The sequence below is a fragment of the Hemiscyllium ocellatum genome, chromosome 24 (assembly GCF_020745735.1).
Source record: "Hemiscyllium ocellatum isolate sHemOce1 chromosome 24, sHemOce1.pat.X.cur, whole genome shotgun sequence".
Taxonomy (NCBI): Eukaryota; Metazoa; Chordata; class Chondrichthyes; order Orectolobiformes; family Hemiscylliidae; genus Hemiscyllium; species Hemiscyllium ocellatum.
Window position 1 is genome coordinate 4,464,429 of NC_083424.1, and position 22,857 is coordinate 4,487,285.

The 22,857-nt window shown below is 41.2% G+C and overlaps 1 protein-coding gene across 7 annotated transcripts in view; it reads left to right on the plus strand.

Annotated features, from left to right (window-relative positions):
* ep400 (E1A binding protein p400) overlaps positions 1–22,857 on the plus strand; it is a 160,951-nt gene that overhangs the window by 112,025 nt on the left and 26,069 nt on the right. For 6 of the 7 annotated variants that reach the window (XM_060843381.1, XM_060843384.1, XM_060843387.1 and 3 more), the window contains 12 exons: positions 1,330–1,464; positions 4,332–4,376; positions 4,465–4,618; positions 6,220–6,464; positions 7,495–7,668; positions 9,612–9,659; positions 9,777–9,913; positions 12,617–12,673; positions 14,210–14,288; positions 15,981–16,157; positions 17,601–17,649; positions 17,740–17,849. In XM_060843381.1, the coding sequence (XP_060699364.1) occupies positions 1,330–1,464; positions 4,332–4,376; positions 4,465–4,618; positions 6,220–6,464; positions 7,495–7,668; positions 9,612–9,659; positions 9,777–9,913; positions 12,617–12,673; positions 14,210–14,288; positions 15,981–16,157; positions 17,601–17,649; positions 17,740–17,849 (1,410 nt within the window). The remainder of the gene's footprint in view (positions 1–1,329; positions 1,465–4,331; positions 4,377–4,464; positions 4,619–6,219; positions 6,465–7,494; positions 7,669–9,611; positions 9,660–9,776; positions 9,914–12,616; positions 12,674–14,209; positions 14,289–15,980; positions 16,158–17,600; positions 17,650–17,739; positions 17,850–22,857) is intronic. The other variant, XM_060843383.1, reaches the window with a different exon arrangement.

Here is a 22,857-nt window from a genome sequence, read left to right on the forward strand (position 1 = left end):
CCAGATTCACAACTTGCTTCTTTCCAGAAAGACACTGGTTTGATTTGGATAAAGAAGAATTATTTGAGCTTTTATATCAGTGAGTTGAATAGTTCCTGGATGTAGGTTTGCTCGCTGAACTGGAAGGTTCCTTTTCAGAAGTTTCATCACCATACTAGGTAACATCATCAGTGAGCCTCCAGATGAAGCATTGCTGATGTTTCATGCTTTCTAATTATATGTTTGGGTTAGTGATGTCATTTCCTGTGGTGATGTGATTTCCTGTTCTATTTCTCAGGAGGTGGTAAATGGGGTCCAAGTCAACGTGTTTGTTGATAGAGTTCTGGTTGGAATGCCGTGCTTCTAGGAATTCTCATGCGTGTCTCTGTTTGGCTTGTCCTAGGATGGATATGTTGTCCCTCACTAGTAAAGATACTCACTGGTATCTTTACATACAGATCAGGAAAGACACCCTTCGACGGGGACAACACATCCATCCTAGAACAAGCCAAATGGAGACACGGACGAGAATTCCTAGAAGCATAGTATTGTGTCAACAAACACATTGACTTGGACCCCATTTACCACCTCCTGAGAAATAGAACAGGAAATCACATCACCACAGGAAATGACATCACCAACCCAAACATATAATTAGAAAGCATGAAACATCAGCAATGCTTCATCTGGAGGCTCACTGATGATGTTACTTAGTATAGTGATGAAACATCTGAAAAGGAACCTTCCAGTTCAGCGAGCAAACCTACATCCAGGAACTATTCAACTCGCTGATATAAAAGCCCAAATAATTCTTCATTATCCAAATCAAACCAGTGTCTTTCTGGAAAGAAGCAAGTTGTGAATCTGGACATATGGTCAGTCGAGGGAAGAACAGGTGACTTTGAATCCACCAACCCAAACATAGAAAGCGGGAAATATCAGCAGTGCTTTGTTCAGAGGCTCACTGAAGATGTTACTGAGTATGGTAATGAAATGTCTGAAAATGAACCTTCCAGCTCAGTGAGCAAACCTACATCCAGAACCTCAACCTAAGCTACGAATTGTTACTATGATATTGTGTTCAAACTCATGGCATGTCTTCTAGATTTCAAACCTTTTGCTAAACCAATGCATGAACACTTCAGCTGTATTTTTGTGGTTATAATAAACACAACTTGTATCATTTAATGCAGCCGGTATCATCAAGTTAAAAGTCTGCGCAATGGAAATGCCAAGTCAAATATACATTTTTGGAAATAGAGTTGTTGGAAGTTGTTTTCAAACACAATGAGGACTGTGTATTTGTGTTAGAAAAAGAATTTTAACTGCTGTCATTTCTGGCTGTGTCAGGATCGTATAAAAACTGCCAAGCGTGTGTGGGAGTTTGGACATTTGCACTCTCTGAAGGAGGAAAAAAAGAGGCAGCTAGAGGATGAAGAAAATGACGTGTTATTCACATACAGTCGGGAGGATGCTTACAACAAGGTTGGCATTGCTTTTTCGTTTATTCTGGAGTTGTGGGCGTTGCTGTCTGCACTAATATTTCATCCCATTTCTAATTGCCTGTATAAGGGTGGTGGTGAGCTGCTTTCTTGACCTGCTGCAGTCGATGCAGTGTAGGTGCACTTGCAGTTTTAGGATTTTCTAATGACCATGAAAGTGCTCCCTTGATGTTTACCATCTATAAAAACAAAATTCTTTTAGCATTTGGTCGATTTGAAAGTAGAACGCAGAATATATGTAGCATCAAACACAGGTAATGTTTTACATTGATGACTCTTCGCCAGAGGTATGTAAAGATAGCAGTGAAAATAGATTTTAAGCTGGGAGGGTGGAGAGCAGAAGGGATTAAATGACAAAAGGTTTCATTGTTTAAATTTTGCACAGAATTGCATTGCATGTTGTACAGAAACGAAAGACATGACCAGTTGAGAGCTGAATGGGGGCATAGCTGTTGTCTTAAGCAATGCGATGGGTAAAGAAAAGAAAGAAGATAAAAACAACAAAGTACACATACATAATACAATGGAGGCAGAGATTGCAACCCGAAATTATTGGGCACGTTGTTGAGTCTAGAAGGCTTTAACATGCCAAGTCAAAAGGTAAGGTATCGTTTCATAGAATCATGCAGTAGGGAAGAGGCTCTTGAGATCATCAACACTCAGGGTAGCAGCAAGGTGGAGAATTCACATACCTCATGATTGGAAGCTTGTGGACTAAATGGAAGTGTTTTGCAAAGCACTCGCCCATTCTGTTTTTATGACCAACAAATGCAGTATATTAAATTGAAAGAAGTGTAAGTATATCACTTGGCAGTTGGAAAACATGTTGATGATAGAGGAACAGTTAACAGAACAGATATTGTGTCTCTTGTGCTTGCATGAAAAGTGCGATAGGAAAGGGCGGGATTGTGTAGTGCTGACTGAGGAGTAGACCACATTATTATAGAGGGAATGGTCTCGTTGGGCAGAGGACAGTAATACCTGGTTGCTGGTGATTTCATGATGGAAGTGACATAAATGGACAAAGATGATTTGTTGAGTACAGAAGCTGATGATATGGAAGATGAGGTTCCCTTCATCCTTATCGTGGTTTTGGATGTTGGGGTAGGGTTGAGAACTGAAGCGTGTGGAATAGATCAGACATTGTGGAACGTATTGTTGACTGTATAGGGGTGGTGGAGGGGACCAGCCAGGCTGAAGTAGTAGATTAACCAGGATAGTCTTCTCTATAAGTTTTGGGAAGACAATGAATGAGTTCATCAGGATTGCAGGACAATGATATTGGAAGTGGTGGAGAGAAGATCCACAGAGGAGATTAGGTTAGTGATGACCCTGGATACAATGCTGTGATATTGTGTCGTGGGGTCTTGGTTCAGGGGGAGGTAGGTGAAATTTTTGGAGATTTGGCAATTGGTCTTGCTGAAAATCAGGACACCAGCTAATGACAGTGCCAGGCTTGTCAGTAGGTTTGATGATAATGTTAGTGGTGGTCCTGAGAGAACGCCATTTGGAAGGAGGTAGTGAGTTAAGGAAACAGAGAAACTGATAGTGTCAAAATGTTTGCAACTTTCAGTTAAAATCTAGAAAGGATAAGAGGCCAGAGGAAGAGATTTTGTTCGAGGGACAATGCTGGTGAAATGTTCTCTAGTAGAGGGAAGACTCCTCAAAATAGTGGGCACACAGAAGCATCCAAAGAAGAGCTTAGCTGAGCTTAAAATTCGTTGCAGTGAGAACATAATAAGGGTGAAGCTGATGGCAGTGCATTCAGAATCAGAGAGGGGATGATTGGAAGATACTGTGAAGTCATGGCAAAGGAAGAGGTTGAGTGGAGGGAAGAGAAGTGAAGAAAGGATCTGGAGGGCTGCTGGTTACCATGATTTGGTGAAGCTTACAATCCTTTGTGAACAGTTTGTTGGTGTACAAGTATGAGGCTTAGTTGAATGGGGATACCTCAGTTGTTTTTTCCTGTCTTAGTTCACACTAGAAAGAGGAGGATCAGAATCCCTTCTCCATAAATAAAGGAAGAATCAGGCTGAAGTTAATTGTGTTTAAGGCTGCTGTTTGGGTATATTTGCATTGAAATATCTGTAAAGCTATTAATGTAGTGGAGAAAAGAACAGACAAAGAGTTGCTTATGTAGAGCCTTAGCCCTTCTCTTTGGGAGGTTACAAAAGTTGCTGAAGTTCAATCTTTTCAAATAGTACAATGAATTTCTTAAAGCACTGTTCCATCATCTTAGGTTGGTTGGGTCTGGCACCTGATTGCCAGTCTCTGACAATATAGCATGCCTTTGGTACCTGCTAGGAGCATCATCATGAATGAAACTTCAGTTGGAGCCCCCTCAAACTTTGTGTTAAGGGAACTGCTATCTGAGCAGAGTGACAGATTTGGCAAGAGCTGATAATCGAGCCACATATCTATCCATTGATCAAGAAATAGAATTTGCAGTGAGATGAAGGTGATTGTCTCAAAGGGAGACCAGAACTAGGGATCATAAACATGTGTTAGTTACCAAGAAATCAAATAAGGAATCAGAACAAACTTCTTTATCCAGTGAATGGCAAGATTGTGGAACACATTACCACAGGGGTAGTTGAGGCAAATAGTAATGCTGATTTTAAGGGGACACCAGATAACCATGTGAAAGTGAAAGCAATGGAAGAAGAGTAGATTTAATGTTTCAATGAAACAATCATCAATGCAGATTAATTGGACTGGGTGACAAGTTTCTGTGCTGTAAATGCTTTGCAACGTTTCTAAGAAAATCTGATAATGAAAAGGTGATCATAAAGTGATTTGTGCTGTATTATCGGTGAGAGATTTCAATTATTGTCTTTTCTTTTTAATAAGGAATATGTGAAAGAAGGTCAGGATGGCCAGACTGAAATAATGCCAGTGAGTTCTCATACACTTCTCCCAAAGAAATTTGAGACTTCATGCAATTTACAGGTGAGGTGGTAACATTAATTTGTATCTGTGCCAGATATGGACTCCTCCAACACCGCCCCAAGATGACAACGATATCTACATGGATCCTGTGATGTGCCTGCTCTATGACACTACTCCTATTCTGGAATCCAAACTACCGCCAGTTTATGTCCGAAAGGAACACAAGAGGCTAAAATTGGACCCAACAGGTGAGAAATGTTCTTTCCAAATTGGTGAGAATGGAAGAATTTGGAGGAAGGTAAAACTTAGCTGCATTTCCTATATTTACCAAGAAAGGATCCGTACTTCATTTATCTTACTCTGTTTGGCTTCAGAGGTGCCAATATAGTAAGTAGACATTGTGTTCAACTAAATTGGCGTATTATGAGTTCTTTCGTAGTAGTAATACAGTTCATTGCTTTTCTCAAGAATTTCAGTAATTTTAAACCCACCTATATTTGCCAATTTTTACTTACTCATTTAACCTTTTGCACTTAACTGCAGATTAGGTGAATTGGCCATACTGCATTGCCCATTAGTGTTCTGAGATGTGTAGGTTAAGTGCATTAATCAGGGGTAAAGAAAGTAATGGGGAACGGGTTTGGGTGGGATACTGTTTGGAGGGTTGGTGTGGACTTGTTGGGCCAAAGGGCCTGTTTCCACATGTAGGGATTCTATGCATTCGAACCTGTCAACATCGACTTGTATTTTTTAGTCTTTTATCCTCTCACAACTTCCTTTCCTATGTATTGTAGCATTATCAAATTTGGCAAATTTACAGTTTGCTCCTTCATCCAATTAATTAATATTATTTTTTCCTTGAGCACTGCAGCTTAATTGGTCCGTGCTAATGTAGACGATAAGTAGTTGAGGCCTCAGCATTGATCCAATAGATTTTAAAAATTCATTTTTGGGTACCACTGGGTAATTAAGAGCTGACCACATTGCTGTGGGTCTGGAGTCACATGTAGGTCAAACCAGATAAGATTGGCAGATTTCCTTCCCTAAATGACATTTGTGATCCAGATTTGTTTGTGACAATCCAAAGTGCTTGCCCTTAGGGCAGGTCTTTTTTAATTACATATTTTTACACAGACACGTGTGCACATACATTAGTGGAGGTAAGTATTCTATGATAGTTACTATTAACTCAGATAGGAAGTTCAGGCGAAACATCTTTAGTCAAAGTGGTCAGTGATTATTGAGGTCAATGGTGTTACTGCATTTCCAAGAAAGCTGTTTGAATATCAGTCATAGAGGTATATACAGCACAGAAATAGACCCTCCAGTCCAACGCTTCCATATTGACCAGATATCCTAAATTAATCTAGTCCCATTTACCAGTATTTGACCCATATCCTTCCAAACCCTTCCTATTCATATACCCATCCAGATGCCTTTTAAATGTTGTAACCGTACCAGCATCCTCCACTTCCTCTGGCAGCTCATTCCATACTCTCACCACCTTCTGAGTGAAAAGGTTGCCCCTTAGGTCCTTTTTAAATTTTTCCACCCTCATCTTAAACCTATGCCCTCTAGTTTTGGACTCCCCACCAGATAAAGGAGTAGAAGGATATGGTGATGAGGTAGGTTAAAGGGAGGCTCTTGTGGAACCTGACCAGTTGGGTTGAATACTGTATTGCTGTGCTGTGTAGGCAATATAGGAGGAAGACAACCACATACTCTCAGCAGAGTGGGATGCTGGCCCTAACAGCAGGAAGAGATGCTGGCAAGTTACATGAAGAGCATTCATTTGGCACTGCTTTTTGTAAGTCTAGAAAGTAAAACTAGTTGACCTTTGTTGTTGCAGCTGCTGGAAAGAAGTTCAAGAAAGCTCGGCATGGAGAACCAGTCACCCCACCACGCTCACTGTTCGACAGGTCAACGCCATGCATGCTCAAGATACGTCGTGAAGCTAAAGATCAGAAGAAGAACATGTTCATGAAACAACAAACGTCATTTGCTAAACCCCTGCCCACACTGACCAAGCCCCCAGTGGATAGTGGGACAGACAGCCCTGATTGGCTGATCAGTGAGGACTGGGCTTTGCTGCAGGTAACCCTTTCTTCATGTTCAGTCAACATTTGCTGCAAACAGCTGGGGATTGGAAAACTCTGGTGACGAGACAAATGGCTGGAGGAAAGATAAGGTCCTGAGTAATTAATGGGTGGGTTGGAGACCGTCATCACATGAGGGACAGATGCCACTGGCATGGAAGGATTGGGGACTTGTTTTTCATGTGGTGAGGCCAGGTGCAGGATCAGGCTATTTATGGAAGTAAGGCAAAAAAAGTCCATGTCCAACTTAATTCATTGCCTTTGGCTTTCGGTGCATAATATAAATTTCTGTTCCTTTTATTTTCATATTTTTAAAAAAACTCACATAATTTCTATGTTTCTGCATGAATGATGAATTGTTTTCTAACTGACCTCAAGGTTACAAGAATATTATTTTTAGAAAAGATGGGATGGTATGTGAAATTATCTTTGCATCTTTAATACGTAAATATGATTTCAACATCAGCCAAATATATGATAAAGCATCACGAATCCCAAAAGTAGAAATTGTTTCTGTTTGCTGTAGCATGGAACCAGTAAACGTGTTGGGCAGAATGTCCTCTTTGTTTGATTGAATTTAGAATCATAGATGGGAAGAAAGCGTTTCTATCAGCACGAGAATAGGTAATAAAGAAACTGATTTTAAAGTTATTGACAAAAGCAGAAGTTGAGATGAAAAGGTTTTACGCAGCAAATCATAATGATCTGATATATAGATAAAATAACTTTCCAAAAGGAATTGGCTGAATGCTTGAAGGGATTTGATTTCTAGGACCGTTGGAAAAGAGGGGGCTAAAGAGCTAACATGAGAACACTGGGACAAATGTCTTCCTTCAGTGCTGAGTGATTCTATAATCAGCAGAACCCTCTGTAGAAAGGAGTCGAAGCACTGCACAGTCCAAATCCATTTCTAGTGCCTCATGTTGCAGAAGATTCTGTGCGGAGTGTCCAACAAATGCATTAACAATTTTGTGGGTGTTTTTTTAATGGCACCACTTTTATTTACTTTTATTGTTTGTTGGTGACAGGCTGTGAAACAGTTACTGGAGTTGCCCTTAAACCTGACCATTATTTCCCCGGCACACACACCAAACTGGGATCTTGTCAGTGACGTAGTTAACTCCTGCAGCCGCATTTACAGATCACCTAAACAATGTCGCAACAGATATGAAAATGTGATAATACCAAGAGAAGAAGGAAAGGTAAAAGATGTTTCACCGTTCCACCTTTCATAACAATGAATTTGTAAAGTTGAATGTTTCAGCATTCAGGATGAGCTGCAAGTCCTTATGCTGCATTTGCTTACTTGTAAACACACTCCATTTTACTCACCCTGTCCTGAGTTCTGTGTTTTTAAGATTTCCAGACTCGAGAGTAATTGTACAGTGAAAGTCAGTTCCTGGATAGTCAGGACATCAGCGTATCTTTCTGTCTACTATTCTCTAATTAGAAGATCATTGTTTTCTAAAGCCTATTGGAGACAGATTAATTTAAAGAGGAAATTAATTTGCAACTGTTTTCAAACCAGGGATCAATTAGAAGATGAAATGCCTCCCACACTGGCTCAATTGTAACAAGGATTTAAGCATCATTAGAAGGGGAATAGATAAAGTATTTGAAGACACAGAATTTAAAACTTTAGAAAAGGCAGACAATGCTTTAAGGGTAGGTTGCATTGGTTAAAGGCCCAACACCAATAGGAAGGATGAGCCAAATGGCTACTCTCTACTGTAATTGCTAGGACTTGTAAAATTTGATCTGCAGACAAGTGTAGTACAGATGCTTCTGGTTCACATCAGAGGTTCATGCATGACTGGCTTTATACTAGGTATGCACCTTGTCTATGTTTGCACTGCAACTAAATTTCCTCAGAGGATGGAGTCGTGGTTCACTTTGTTTCGGAGGCATATTAGCTCACTGTATGTGTGAAGCTCAGACAGCAATCTTGTGCTAATGAGCTCTGTAATGTCATTTTAAAATGTAGCAGTGGTACATTGTGCACAAGAGCAGGGTGTTCAGTGCCATTCAACGTGTGAAGTAAATTAACCTGGAGCAAAGGCTAAGTGATGCCACTTTTAATTTTTGCGCTGTTGTTGTGATTCATGCAATTGCTGCAGACCATCAGCAACAATTGTTTCAAGCAATGTGTTGCAGTCAGCAGGACCAGAAAAAGAACCGCAGAATACTGACTTACGGAAAGAGGAGCGATGCTCAGATAACTATTCTGATTATTGCAAACATTGAAGAGCAATGTATAAAACCTATACAAAAATAATTATATAACATGGAACAGAAGAGTGAAATGTTGCAAACAGAAGTAATGGACCAGTATGAAGCAGTGATCCACAGTTACGACTTGACATTAGAGAGTAGAAGTGCTGCAATTCAATTAATGCTGTTCCTGCAGCTTAGCAATGACAGTAAATATTGTATAAAATTTAGATAGAGATATCTGTTAAAACCACAGAGCAGAAAGATGACCTTTAAAGGCTGAATTTGCAGATCAAATTAGAGTTCGATATTAAGAGAACATTTCTGCAAATCTTTAATGAGTTTAAACCCACTCCATGAATTCTCGGTTGGTGCTTTTGTTTGCAAGGAGTTTATATGGTGTACAGCTATGCAAATAGACCTATTTGGATAAAACTTTATTGATAGTTGTGTAGGATTTTAATGATATGTATAATTTTTTCATATTGAGATTGTGCAGGACACACCTTGAGCACAAGGAAGGAAGAAAGAAAATAGATTCCAAAATTTCTGATCAAATTGACCAGTAGATTAGAGTTCTAAAAACTTCGAGCTTACAGGAGGGGCAATGTTGCATGTGTAGATGGAGTTTAGTTCATAAGAATTAATAAACTAGACCTCCTTATTAGCAAGGTGCACAAAGTGTTTTAGTTTGCCGATATTTGGACAGTAGAGAGAACAATACAGTCTACAGCCTCCATCTGTAATTCTCAAGCATTGGGACGGTTCAGTTTGGTTACGTTTTAGCAGTATCACAGTTTCTGACAGCATTTTAATAAAATGTAAATGCTGCTACTTTTTGCTTCAATGCTTTGTAAATTTATGTATTCTCTGTTAATTTTTGATTGAATTAATGAGTAAGAAGTTCATTGACTCTGTTCTTGCTCATTTGCAGTTGATATATGACACTAATCCAAAGAAGAAGACAAAAAGCATTTACAAGGTAGGTTAATCTCTTGATAGATCATTGCTTTGCAGTATTACATTAAATTGAAATTGCATGCACTTTAACAAATGCAAATTGTATCATCTTAAAATGGTATTTGTGTTTCATTTGAAGAACAAGAACAGTCGTCCACTGCGAACCAGCCAAATCTATGCACAAGATGAGAGTGTTATGCATACACAGCTTTTCACAAGCCACTTTGAGCTTGTGAAGCTTATAGCTGGCAAAAGAAGTCCGCCAATCAAACCTATGTAAGTTTTTTTTTGGTGTATTAGGAGCTGCTGGACAAAGAAAATTGATCTAAGATTGCATTTTATAATCCTGGAAGTCATTTTGGTGGAGCCATTGCCTAATGACTGCAATCAGCCTCATATCAGCTAGCTGCAATAGATCCAGACAATCCTGGAACATTTTGGAAATCAGAGTTTAAACTCACCTTCCAATATTTGTCCACTCAATGCCTTATGTCTCAAATTACCCATTTACTATATTCCAAGATTTTAATTTAAATTCTTTTTAACTTGCATCTGAATGAACTGCTTCTGCTATGTCCCCTGAGAACAGTGGATTAGCTGTTTGCTCACTGAAATAATATTTCTGCACGTTAACTTAAGAAATAGGAGCATGAGGAGGCAATTCAGCCCCTTAGACCTGCTCTGCCATTCAATACGATCATGGATGATCTCATCTCAGCCTCGCTTCCATTTTCTCGCCCGCTCTCCATAATCCTTCAACGTTGCTAATAAAAGTCTTTATCTATCTCCTCCTCCTCAAATTTACTTAATGTCTCCATGTTCACTGCACTCTGGGTTAATAAATTCTAGAGATTCATACTGATTTGAGAGAAGTAATTTCTCCTCATCTGTGCTTTAAGTTTGCCACTCCTTATACTAAATCTATGACCTCTCATTCTAGTTTGCTCTACATGAGGAAGCATTCTCTCTGTGCCTATTTTGTCAATCATCTTTAACATCTTATATACCTCAATTCCTGAATCAGTTGAGGTTACCATGAGGACTCTCCTTCTCAATCGCATCCCTCACCTGAGGCGCTGTGACCCTAAAGTTAAATCACTATTGGCCATCCCTCCAATGGGAGGGAAGCCCTATGGTCCAGTCAGACTATTCACCATTCACTCTAGTTGTTTTGCATCTAATGCCTTCAAGTACTTTGTATTCTGTAGCTATAGTTTAGAAGTACTTCACCAATGGCTGTAGAATGCGCTAACGGCTGAAAATTGGCACTCTTTTAAGTATACAACTGAGAGTGTTTCAGTAGGTAACCCAGTGGGTGCAGAATGCAAACTCTCCTAAATCAGATGGCAAGACAAAAAATGAAACTGCAGGTTAGAAGAAAGAAAAATGTTGGAAATACAGGGTAGGTCATTCAGCATCCTAAAAGGAACAATTAGTGTTTTGTTTCTGTTCACCTTATCTTCCCATTAACAGATTTAGTTTTGTCTGTGGTTGTGCCTGTTCTAATCATCACTGTTGTATTCAAATATCTGTGAAGTGCACAGACCTTCCTCTTGGCCTCAACGCACTTCTCTAACTGAGTCAGATGGTTGTACACTCTTGTATTGCATTTCGTGTTAACTCTCATTTTCAAATTAAAATAAACAAAATAATTTATTTGGGGGAGAATATCAAAAGAACATTAGTTAGTAACATTAAAGCACATGGAACAAGAGGTGAAGTACGGCTTGGAATTTGCCATGATCCTGTTGAATGGCGGAGCAGGCATCTGCTTCTGTTCCTATTCCCTTATGGTCTTAAGAGCTAATGATTTGCTAATGGAAAATAAGCAAAAATAAGGAATAAATGGATCATTCTCACATTGACTGGTGGGGTACAGCAAGGGTCAGATCTTGGACTCTGGTTCTTCTCAATATATATCAGTGATTTGGATGTGGGGGCCAAATGTAATATTTCCAAATTTGCAGATTATACAAAGTTAAGCAGGGATGTGTGTTGTGAGGAATATGTAAAGTGGTTTCGGAAGGATTTGGACAGGTTTTGGATAGTGAATGGGCAAGAGCATAGTTGGTGTAATATAATGTGTAAAATGTGAGAGGAGGAACAAGTTTGCAGACTATTTTAAAGTGAGAAGCAGAGCGATCTGGGTACCTTTGTCAGTAATTCACTGAAGATGGACATGCAGGTGCAGCACACTGTTAGCAATGCTAATAAAACATTAGCCTTTATCATTGGAGGATTTAGATTCAGGAGTAATGAAGTCTTGCTTCAATTGTGTAGCAACTTGGTTAGACAGTATCTAGAGTACTGTGTGTGCAGTTTCCATTTCCTTATCTCAGGAAAGATGATATTGCCATAAAGGGAATGCAGCAAAGGTTCACTAGATTTGTTTCTGGGATGGTAGGACTGTCCTATGAAGAGCTTTTGGACAAATTGGGACATGTATTCTCTAAAGTTTTGAAGATTGAGAGGTGATCTCATTGAAACTCACAAAATACTTAAAATGGATATTCAGGGAAGATACAGGTAAGACATTTTCTCTGGTTGGGGAATCCAGACCAGGGGCCTCATTTTAAAAGTAAGGGGGATGCAGTTAAGGAGTAAGATGAGAATATTGTTTACTCAGAGGGTGATGAGTCTTTGGAATTCTCTACCATAGATGTATATAGAAGCTCAGTCTTTGAGTATGTTTAAAGTAAAAATTGATAGATTTCTGATAAACAGTGACGTAATGGGGATACTTTAGGGTAAGAGTGCATTGACGTATTTAATCAGCAGTGATTGCATTAAATGGCTGAGCAGTTTCAATGGGCTGAATGGCCTACTCCTCCTACATTCCAAATTTGTGTGCAAAAATATATGCAATATGTCGTACACAGGGTAAAACGTTGTACATATAACTTTTACAGGTGATATTTCTACATGGTTGTGTTCTCTTTGTAATTGCTGGAATCTCTATTGATTCGCTTTGTTTTCTAGGCTTGGAATGAATCCCTTTCAGAAAAATCCAAAGCACGCGTCTGTGTTAGCAGAGAGGTCTGAAACTTTGATTATTTGTTGCTGTTTCAGTTTTTTTTGTATGTAATTGGGTGATACCAGAACTGCAATGTTACACTTGTTGGGAAGGGATGAGCAATTGGGCTCCATTTTTTGTTGGCATGGAAAGACCATGTTGTGACCTAACAAGGTATTTACATAAAGTAGTTTCAGCAATTACAGAGGACTTTCCCCATGTTGTTAAGAATCGGGAGGAGAGAGTGGGAGAACAGTGATAAGAAGGACATTGGGCCCAACATCTTTGCACCACCCTCCTTGTTTTTCCAAGGATGGGTCAACATTGACATTAGGAATCCCAATAGTTGAAATTTTCAGTCTATTAGAATAGTTAGGACAACGAAGAGCCAGTTTACACTTGCAATAGCTCTTTTCCAAGGTCCCATAAAGTGTCAGCAGTCCAGCTAGGTCAGGAAGGTATGTGCACAACAAGCTATCATTGCAAAACTGTGAAATGAGAAGTGGCATTCACTTTAGCAAACCCCACCTAATGCAAGGCTAGCTATAAATGAGAACAGCCCCTTAAGACCGTGCTTGATGGAATTTTCAATAAAAAGAACTTGATATCATTCAGTTGAATAAAAAGTGAGGTCTGCAGATGCTGGAGATCAGAGCTGAAAATGTGTTGCTGGTTAAAGCACAGCAGGTTAGGCAGCATCCAAGGAACAGGAAATTCGACGTTTCGGGCCAGAGCCCATCATCAGGATGAAGGGCTGTGGCCCGAAACTTCGAAAATTCCTGTTCCTTGGATGCTGCCTAACCTGCTGTGCTTTAACCAGCAACACATTTTCAGCATCATTCAGTTGAAGCCAATCAAAGAAATAAACGGCTGTATTGACATTTTAAGACTGTGCCCTTACTTGGGGTTATGGGTTCCACTCATGACACTACCAGTCTAAGCAAACTGGTACTCTCCCCACACCTCTTTGATGACCTCCTGTGACATGTCGATGGACTTCCCTTCCCCTACTGGTATCCAACTACTTCCATCTTTTATTGTACAAGATGTCACATCTCTTTATCTCTCTATGCACTGCCCTTTTAACATCGGTCCTCATTCAGACATCTGATTGTTCCGTCTATTCACTGCGTTTAATTGAATGCCAACTGAACTAGAATGTTTTCATAATTGGTTGACCTTCCTGCAACATTCAGCCAAGTGCCAGTTCCCACATGGTTAGGCTGCTGTTGCAAACAAAGTCACTAGGAGTCTGCACAATGTTGTTCACTTATGGGGAAGAGCAAATCTAGAATATGTCAGCATAAGATAGTAACCAAGAAACCTCTTTGCCCAGAAAGTGGAGACAATGTGGCACTGGCTACCACAAGGCATAGTTTAAGGGAAGTGTGATGAGCAGCTGAGAAAGGAGAGAACTGAGGAGAACATTGCATGAAGAAAGATGGGAGGAGCTTCAAATGGAGCAACCGCGTTAGCATGGATTGAGCTAAATAGATTGTTTCTGTTCATTATATTTTGTGTAAGTCTGTGCATAAAAACATTTTATTTATCTGTCTTAGTGGAATCAACTATGACAAGCCTCTACCACCAATCCAGGTTGCCACACTTCGAGCTGAGCGCATATCAAAAGAGAAAAAGGTTAGTATTTGCATAAAAATATCTATCATGACATGTAGCCTTGCAGTGGAAAATAAATGCCTCGTGTAGAAGTTATCAAGAGTTCCATGGTTAGCTTTAACTCGTCATCAATCTTACTCGAGACTTGAGGGAAAATGTTTGTTTTTTACAGACAATAAAAGTAATGAAGATACAGGTCTCAAGATGAAGCACACATTCTGAAGCAATTTGTTAGAAATTTATAGTCTGTTAATAATTCTGTATTTTTAAGTTGAAATATTAACTGAATACTTAGTTTTTTTTCTCATGACTGATGGTAATTTTCCTTTTGAGCAGATGTATTCAAGTAAAATATTAAGATTGAATTATACATTCTATATAGTATTTCTTGGGTTTCTTTGTTCGAAGGTATATATTGGATGTTAATGCATTATCCATAAAATTTTCATTTTTTTGTTCTGAAACATTTATAGTCAAAAGAGGCCCTTAGGTCCATTGAATCAGTGCTGACCTATCTGCACTTGTCCCACTTTCCAGCACTTGACCCATAGTCTTGAATGTTGTGACTTTTCAAGTACTCATCCTCCTGTTTTAGCAGTTATGATGTTTTCCACTTTTTCTACCCTTCCAGGCTGTGCATTCCAGATTCCCACCACCTTCTGAGCGAAAAAAACTTCACCTCAAATTTCCTCTCAATCTCCTGCCTTTCACCTTAAAATTATGCCCTCTTGTTATTGACCATTCAACTTAGAGGAATAGCTGCTTCCTATTCACCCTGTCCATGTTCCTCAAAATCTCCTATCATGGGCTCTTGTGGCACAGAGATAGTACCTTTGAGCTGTTGTAAGCCCCATTTGTTCGAGGTGTTTCGTAACGTACTTCTGAACAGCTTGATTTAAAAAACAAATACACATCAATTAGGCTCCACCCTCAGCCTTCTCACTTCTATAGAAAACAACTTGTGCCTATCCAGACTGTCTTCATAGCTAAAATTAGGCAACGTCCTGATGAATCTTCTGTGTAGTCTCTCCAGTGCAAGTCACATCCTTCCTATAGTGTGATCAGAACTACGCACAGTACTCCAATGGTGGCCTAACCAAAGTTTTTTGTTCAGCTTTAACATAGTCTCCCTGCTCTTATAAACTATGCCTCAACAGATAAAGGGAAGTATGCTGCCATACCAGCCCAATGATTGCGCAATTATATGAATTAAACAATAAATGTCACAGTAAAAGGGATCTTAGTTCTCAATTTTATAATTATATTTAAACTGAGCAATATTTCATTCATTTTAAATTATTCTCTGGTGTCAGGTTAACAAACAGTAGTAATACCTAGAATTTTAAATGCTGCAAATAAACAGAAGGGCAGTCATTATTCGTGAGGGGAATAGACCAGGCAAGATGTTTTGGGGGTATACCGTTTTCTTTGATCAGGATCTAGACTTGAGACGTCATTACTTTTTTTTCCGTTTGACTGATGTTGATTTATCTACACTGCAATTTCTATAATATTATACCTTGTTTTTTGTTTGATTTGCAATTGTAGATCTTCTGTCATTTTTTTCCTTTGAAGCAGTTCATAGTTTGGCTAAGAAACAATGTTGGGAAAATACAGGAATCGGAAATGAGAGAATTAGAATGCAAATTAATTTCTATCAAAATTTTCTACCATGATTAATTATATGTATATTTATTTGTAATGAACTCCAAGGCTTTAGCAGAGCAGCAGAGAGCCCAGCAACTTGCACAACAACAACAGCAAGCACAGCAAAATACTCAGCCAGCTGTACAACAGCAGCAGGGCTCACAGGCTCAGACTCCAGTGCTTCAGCAGTCTCAAGCTGTCGTGCAGACTGCTGCATCCACTGTTCCCAACACCACCGTGCTAGTAAGAAAGATTGTTTTCATTTGCTTTTCTTTATTTGAGGGTTTTCCTTATGCATGTGTGGAGTGTGTGTGTCGTAGGAATAATAAAAGTTGCACAGCACAAAGGAGGTAATTTAACTCTTCAGACGAGCCATCTTGTTAATTCTACTTGGCCTGCTCTTTCCTCATTGCTCTGAAGATTTATTTCTCCCTTGACTGTTTATCCAGTTAATTTTGAAAGTTATTATTTAATTAACTTTAATATTGTTTCTTAAACTGTGCTTTCCAGATCACAACAACCTGTATTGAATCAAAGAAAATGTTTTAAAACAAACATAAATATAAGAAATCAGGGGAATAGAATTGAGTTGGTGGATTTCTAGATGTGGCTTTCAAAATATTTTTCATGGGCTTTGCAAATGACTGGCATTTGTTGCCCATCCCTAACTGGCCCTGAACTGAATGGCTTGCCAGGCCATTTCAGAGGGCCAGCATTGCCTTGGGTCTGGAATGACATGTAGGCCAGACTGGGTAAAGATGGCATTATATCCTTCCCTGAAGGACATTAGCGAATCAGGTTTTTTTTAAAACAATTGATTAGATGCATAATGACATCCCTTTAGTGAAACTAATTTTATTTTTCAAATTTATTAACTGAATTGAAATTCCATCAGCCAATGAAGGGATTTGAATCTGTGTTTGCAGAGCATTAAACATCCTCTAGATTACTAGTCCAATGATAATGTAACTATGCCCCTGCCTATTTCTACAAACTTGGATCAAGCTTCTCCACAATTTTAATCTATTCATACTTTTTATAAAATGTTTAATTTTGATTGTTTGATTCATTTAAGACCCAGCATTAATGACCATAATGAGTAACTTGTTTTTGATTTCCAGTGTGTGAGGGAGTGAGAGACCATGACAGCAATTATATTTGGGCCTTTACTTTGCCTTGGAGCTTCTTAATTGAAATAATGTTGAGGAAATTTGTGACTCTATTTTTAGATTGAGCAGGGAATTGGGCATTGACTTGTATTTTGTCATTTCCAATATCATTAGCATTTGGCCTTTTTGATAAACATTCTTTACAGTAAAACCAGTAGCACCTTGCACCTATGCGCAATCTTTATTTTAGTAAAATGTTCCAAATTAGTCTGTGAGAGCATTAACAAACGCGTTTAGACTATGAGCCACATGCTGATATAATAGGTGATTAAAAGCTTGGTTGAAGACGTAGTTTGGTTTGGAATATCTTGGAAAGGCGAGAGAATTACAGAATTAGAGTGGGTTTTAGGGAGGGTATTCCAGAGCTTAGGGGCTAAGCAGCTAAAGGATGCATGTAAGTGGTTTAACTCATTTTAATAGTGCATTAAAGACACACTGTAACAGCATTCACTGTTATATTAGATTGGTGTGGGATTTATATTGCTCCAAGTTAAGTAATGCTTTCTCTCTTTTTTAGCAGGCTGGAGCTATTAAAACAGCTGCTGGCACGACAAGCATTCAGACTGGTAAGTGATTGCTTTGCAAGGAATCCATTTTGATAGAGTCAGCACAACTCTCATTTCAGCTGGCATTCACATTGATTCTTTTCTTTGTAGCCACTGTTGGAGGCAATGTCATTGTGAACACGGCAGCAGGAGTCCAGCAGAGTACATTTCAGCCTATTAACAAGCGACTCACTTCGCATGTCATCTCTGGAACTCTTACAGTATGTGTTAATATATTTAGTTGCTTCAGAATTATAAGATGCAGTGCAAACAATATTCATACATGTACTTCTAAAGAAAACTTAGGTGGAGCAGCTAATTGCCATGCTTCCTTTGTATTACATTTCCCATTCAGTTAGTTGGCTACACCTGTGTTGGTACATTCTTCATAATGAATGAGTCCCTGTGAGACAGGTTGACAATGATCAGCTTTCTTCTATATCGTTTCACATTTCCTGTCATTGCCTAAAGTGTCACCTTTTTAGCATGTCCCCATACCTCACCCTGAACAATGTCATCAATGCTTCCCTATCATCATTGAGGTATGGAGAATGTGAAAATATAAGTGAAATTTTTTTAAAAGTGAAAGAGAAGCAGAAGAAGTAGGAGAACAGAATGACAAAGGAAAAAAACAGAAGACAAAGATGTGAGTTTACTGGTGTAATCATGGACAGAAGGGCAAAAGAACACAAATGGGGATTGTTCATTGAAAAGGGACAAACATTCAGTGGGTTGTCACATGATGCAAGGGATATTGACCCAATGATTAGCCTCTATCAACCAGTTTATAACAAACTCTCATATGAGATGAGGAAAACCCCCATTTGGTCATGATCGATGCAAAGTCATCAGTCTACCACACACAAGGGTTTATTTTACTTGTACTGTATTCAAAAGTGTTATTTTATCTACCTAATTTGGTTTGATTGAATGAGTATAAACTATTCCTACGTCTCATTGGTGCCTGTCTCAAAAGCATCTGGATGGGTATATGAATAGGAAGGGTTTAGAGGGATGTAGGCCAAATGTTGGCAAATTGGGCTGGTTCACATTGAGATGTCTGGTTGACTTAGACAAGTTGAGCCAAAGGGTCTATTTCTGTGCTTACTTGAGATAACCAATCTAAACTGTTCTATGAGCAGTAGGGATGCCCACACTGGGACACTTTGTGAGTACAGAGCTGCTGCTGCTTGCCAGAAGTTGTTTACATGACTGGCTGACTAATTGGCTGCAGGCTTGTTTATTGGGTGGTTAAAATCAGGCAGGAAATGGAAGCAAGAGTGACAGTTGTTGGGCCAAAGTGATGGCTAGCTGTCATCTTGACTAGGGAAAAAGTGAGGACTGCAGATGCTGGAGATCAGCTGAAAATGTGTTGCTGGAAAAGCGCAGCAGGTCAGGCAGCATCCAAGGAGCAGGAGAATCGACGTTTTGGGTATGAGCCCTTCTTCAGGAATGAGGAAAGTGTGCCAAGCAGGCTAAGATAAAAGTAGGGATGAGGGACTTGGGGAAGGAGCATTGGAAATGTGATAGGTGGAAGGCGGTTAAGGTGAGGGTGATAGGCCTGAGTGGGGGTGGGGGCGGAGAGGTCAGGAAGAAGATTGCAGGTTAGGAAGGTTGGGACTGAGACAAGGTGGGGGGGAGGGGAAATGAGGAAACTGGAGAAATCTGCATTCATCCCTTGTGGTTGGAGGGTTCCTAGGTGGAAGATGAGGCGCTCTTCCTCCAGCCGTCGTGTTGCTATAGTCTAGCGATGGAGGAGTCCAAGGACCTGCATATCCTTGGTGGAGTGGGAGGGGGAGTTGAAATGTTGAGCCACGGGGTGGTTGGGTTGGTTGGTCCAGGTGTCCCAGAGGTGTTCTCTGAAACGTTCCGCAAGTAGGCGGCCTGTCTCCCCAATATAAAGGAGGCCACATCGGGTGCAGCGGATGCAATAGATGATGTGTGTGGAGGTGCAGATGAATTTGTGGTGGATATGGAAGGATCCCTTGGGGCCTTGGATGGAAGTGAGGGGGGAGGTGTGGGCGCAAGTTTTGCATTTCTTGCGGTTGCAGAGGAAGGTGCCAGGAGTGGAGGTTGGGTTGGTGAGGGGTGTGGACCTGACGAGGGAGTCATGGAGGGAGTGGTCTTTTCGGAACGCTGATAGGGGAAGGGAGGGAAATATATCCGTGGTGGTGGGGTCTGTTTGGAGGTGGCGGAAATGACGACGGATGATACGATGTATCTGGAGGTTGGTGGGGTGGTAGGTGAGGACCAGTGGGGTTCTGTGCTGGTGGCGATTGGAGGGGCGGAGGAGCGGGAAGTGGAGGAGATGCGGTGGAGAGCATCGTCAACCACGTCTGCGAGGAAATTGCGGTCTTTGAACAAAGAGGCCATCTGGGTTGTACGGTGTTGGAACTGGTCCTCCTGGGAGCAGATGCGGCGGAGACGAAGGAATTGGGAATATGGGATGGCGTTTTTACAGGGGGCAGGGTGGGAGGAGGTGTAATCTAGGTAACTGTGGGAGTCGGTCGGTTTATAGTAAATGTCCGTGTTGATTTGGTTGCCTGAGGTAGAAATGGAGAGGTCTAGGAAGGGGAGGGAGGAGTCTGAGACAGTCCAGGTGAATTTGAGGTCGGGATGGAAGGTGTTAGTAAAGTGGATGAACTGTTCAACCTCCTTGTGGGAGCACAAGGCAGCGCCGATACAGTCATCGATGTAGCGGATGAAAAGGTGGTTGGTGGTGCCAGTATAGCTGCGGAAGATGGACTGTTCCACATAACCTACGAAGAGGCAGGCATAGCTGGGGCCCACGCGGGTGCCCATGGCAACTCCTTTGGTTTGGAGGAAGTGGGAGGATTGGAAAGAGAAGTTGTTCAGAGTGAGGACCAGTTCAGTCAGTCGAAGGAGGGTGTCAGTGGAAGGGTACTGGTTGGTACGGCGGGAAAGGAAGAAGCGGAGGGCTTTGAGTCCTTCGTGATGGGGGATGGAGGTGTACAGGGACTGGATGTCCATGGTGAAGATAAGGCGTTGGGGACTGGGGAAGTGAAAATCATGGAGGAGGTGGAGGGCGTGGGTGGTGTCCCGAAGGTAGGTGGGGAGTTCTTGGACTAAGGGGGACAGGACCGTGTCGAGGTATGCAGAGATGAGTTCGGGGGGCAGGAGCAGGCTGAGACAATGGGTCGGCCGGGGCAGGCAGGTTTGTGGATTTTGGGCAGGAGGTAGAAACGGGCGGTGCGGGGTTGTGGGACTATGAGGTTGGAGGCGGTGGATGGGAGATCCCCTGAGGAAATGAGGTTATGGATGGTCTGGGAGATGATGGTTTGGTGGTGGGAGGTGGGGTCATGGTCAAGGGGGCAGTAGGTGGAGGTTTCCGCGAGCTGGCGTTTAGCTTCAGCGGTGTAAAGGTCGGTGCGCCAAACTACCACCGCGCTTCCCTTGTCTGCCGGTTTGATAGTGAGGTTGGGGTTGAAACGGAGGGAGTGGAGGGCTGCACATTCCGAGGGTGAGTGGTTGGAGTGGGTGAGAGGGGTGGAGAGGTTGAGGCGGTTAATGTCGCGGCGGCACTTGGCTATGAAGAGATCGAGGGCAGGTAAGTGGTCAGCACGGGGTGTCCAGATGGATGGGGTGTGTTAGAGGCAGGAGAAGGGGTGGTCAGAGGGTGGGCGAGAATCCTGGTTGAAGAAGTAGGCGCGAAGGCGGCGGAAGAATTGTTCGATGTCTCGCCACGCGTTGAACTCGTTAGAGACAGGCGCGAGCTGCTCTGGCTTGGAGAGTCTGAGATGATGCTCTGAATGACCTGAGGGCCCAGAACTGTCCGTGTGGAAGGAGGAGTTCCCTGGTTGCCCTCTGATCTTCTGTTATGGCAGACTTCAGACTCAGTTTGAGGGGCTTTGCAATGTCAGTAGACTTTCAGTCACTCCAACAATGATGACTGATTGAGATATTAAGTGTCTTGATTGCCTGCCTGCATTTGGTTAAAGGTTTGCTGATTTCACTAATAGGGATGAAAACTGCGGGAGTGGTCCAGCAGGTCAGGCAGAATGTGTGGAAAAACAGGTGATAACCTGAAACATAACACTTTCCACAGAGTTTCCAGATGTACTGAGTCCTTTCAGCGTTTTTTGTTCTTATTTCAGATTTCTAGCATCTGCAGTATTTTATTTTTGCTAATTCCAGAGACAGCGCACATTTGGGAGATTTACAAGAAGGGGGAGCCACATCAGGGAGACCTCGTGAAAGGTTTTTATATTTTGCTGCCAATCCTACCCATGCTCCTTCCAAGGGACCAGGGACCAAGAAATGTCCCCAGTATTTCCTGAGATTTTTTTTACTTTACCTTTTCCCTATTCAAGTACAAGATATATCCTCTAGTTATCTGTTGTCTGGGCATAGTGGACCATCTCATTATATATTGTTGTTTTTTAAAATCTTGAAGTGTACAGTTAACTCCTCCCTCCAAGAAGAAAAGGCTACTTTATATAATCACTCCATTAGAACCTAATCTGTACATTTCCTGTCCTTTTTTTTAATTACTGCAAGATCCTGGTTTGTATTTCAGTGATCAGAATTATATGCATATGATTTAAATTCTACTTCTGCCTTTTACTTATAAAAAGGCAGGATTATCTCATTGTTTCAGGTCAATATTTCAGTACACCCTAACACCTCACTTAGTTTACCAGCTACAACTAAACTTTGCCGTCAATGGTTTCAATTGACTTTCAATCAGGACTCTCGGATCTCGTTAGTTCTGATTGCCCATTTTTCTTTTTCCAATTATGTACTTATCCATTCCTCGACACTCAGGTTGTCCTCGTGTGATACAACTTGCGTTTTCTCGACATTAGATTCGATTAGACTTAGTGTGGAAACAGGCCCTTCGGCCCAACAAGTCCACACCGACCCGCCGAAGCGCAACCCACCCATACCCCTACATTTACCCCTTACCTAACACTACGGGCAATTTAGCATGGCCAATTCACCTGACCCGCACATCTTTGGACTGTGGGAGGAAACCGGAGCACCCGGAGGAAACCCACGCAGACACGGGGAGAACGTGCAAACTCCACACAGTCAGTCGCCTGAGTCGGGAATTGAACCCGGGTCTCAGGCGCTGTGAGGCAGCAGTGCTAACCACTGTGCCACCGTGCCGCCCACTAAATTTATCTTAAATTTCACCTGCCACCTGTCTGCGATTCCCCTTGCAGGTTCCGATCCTCCTGTAGCTAATGCTGCTCATCTTTGGATGAC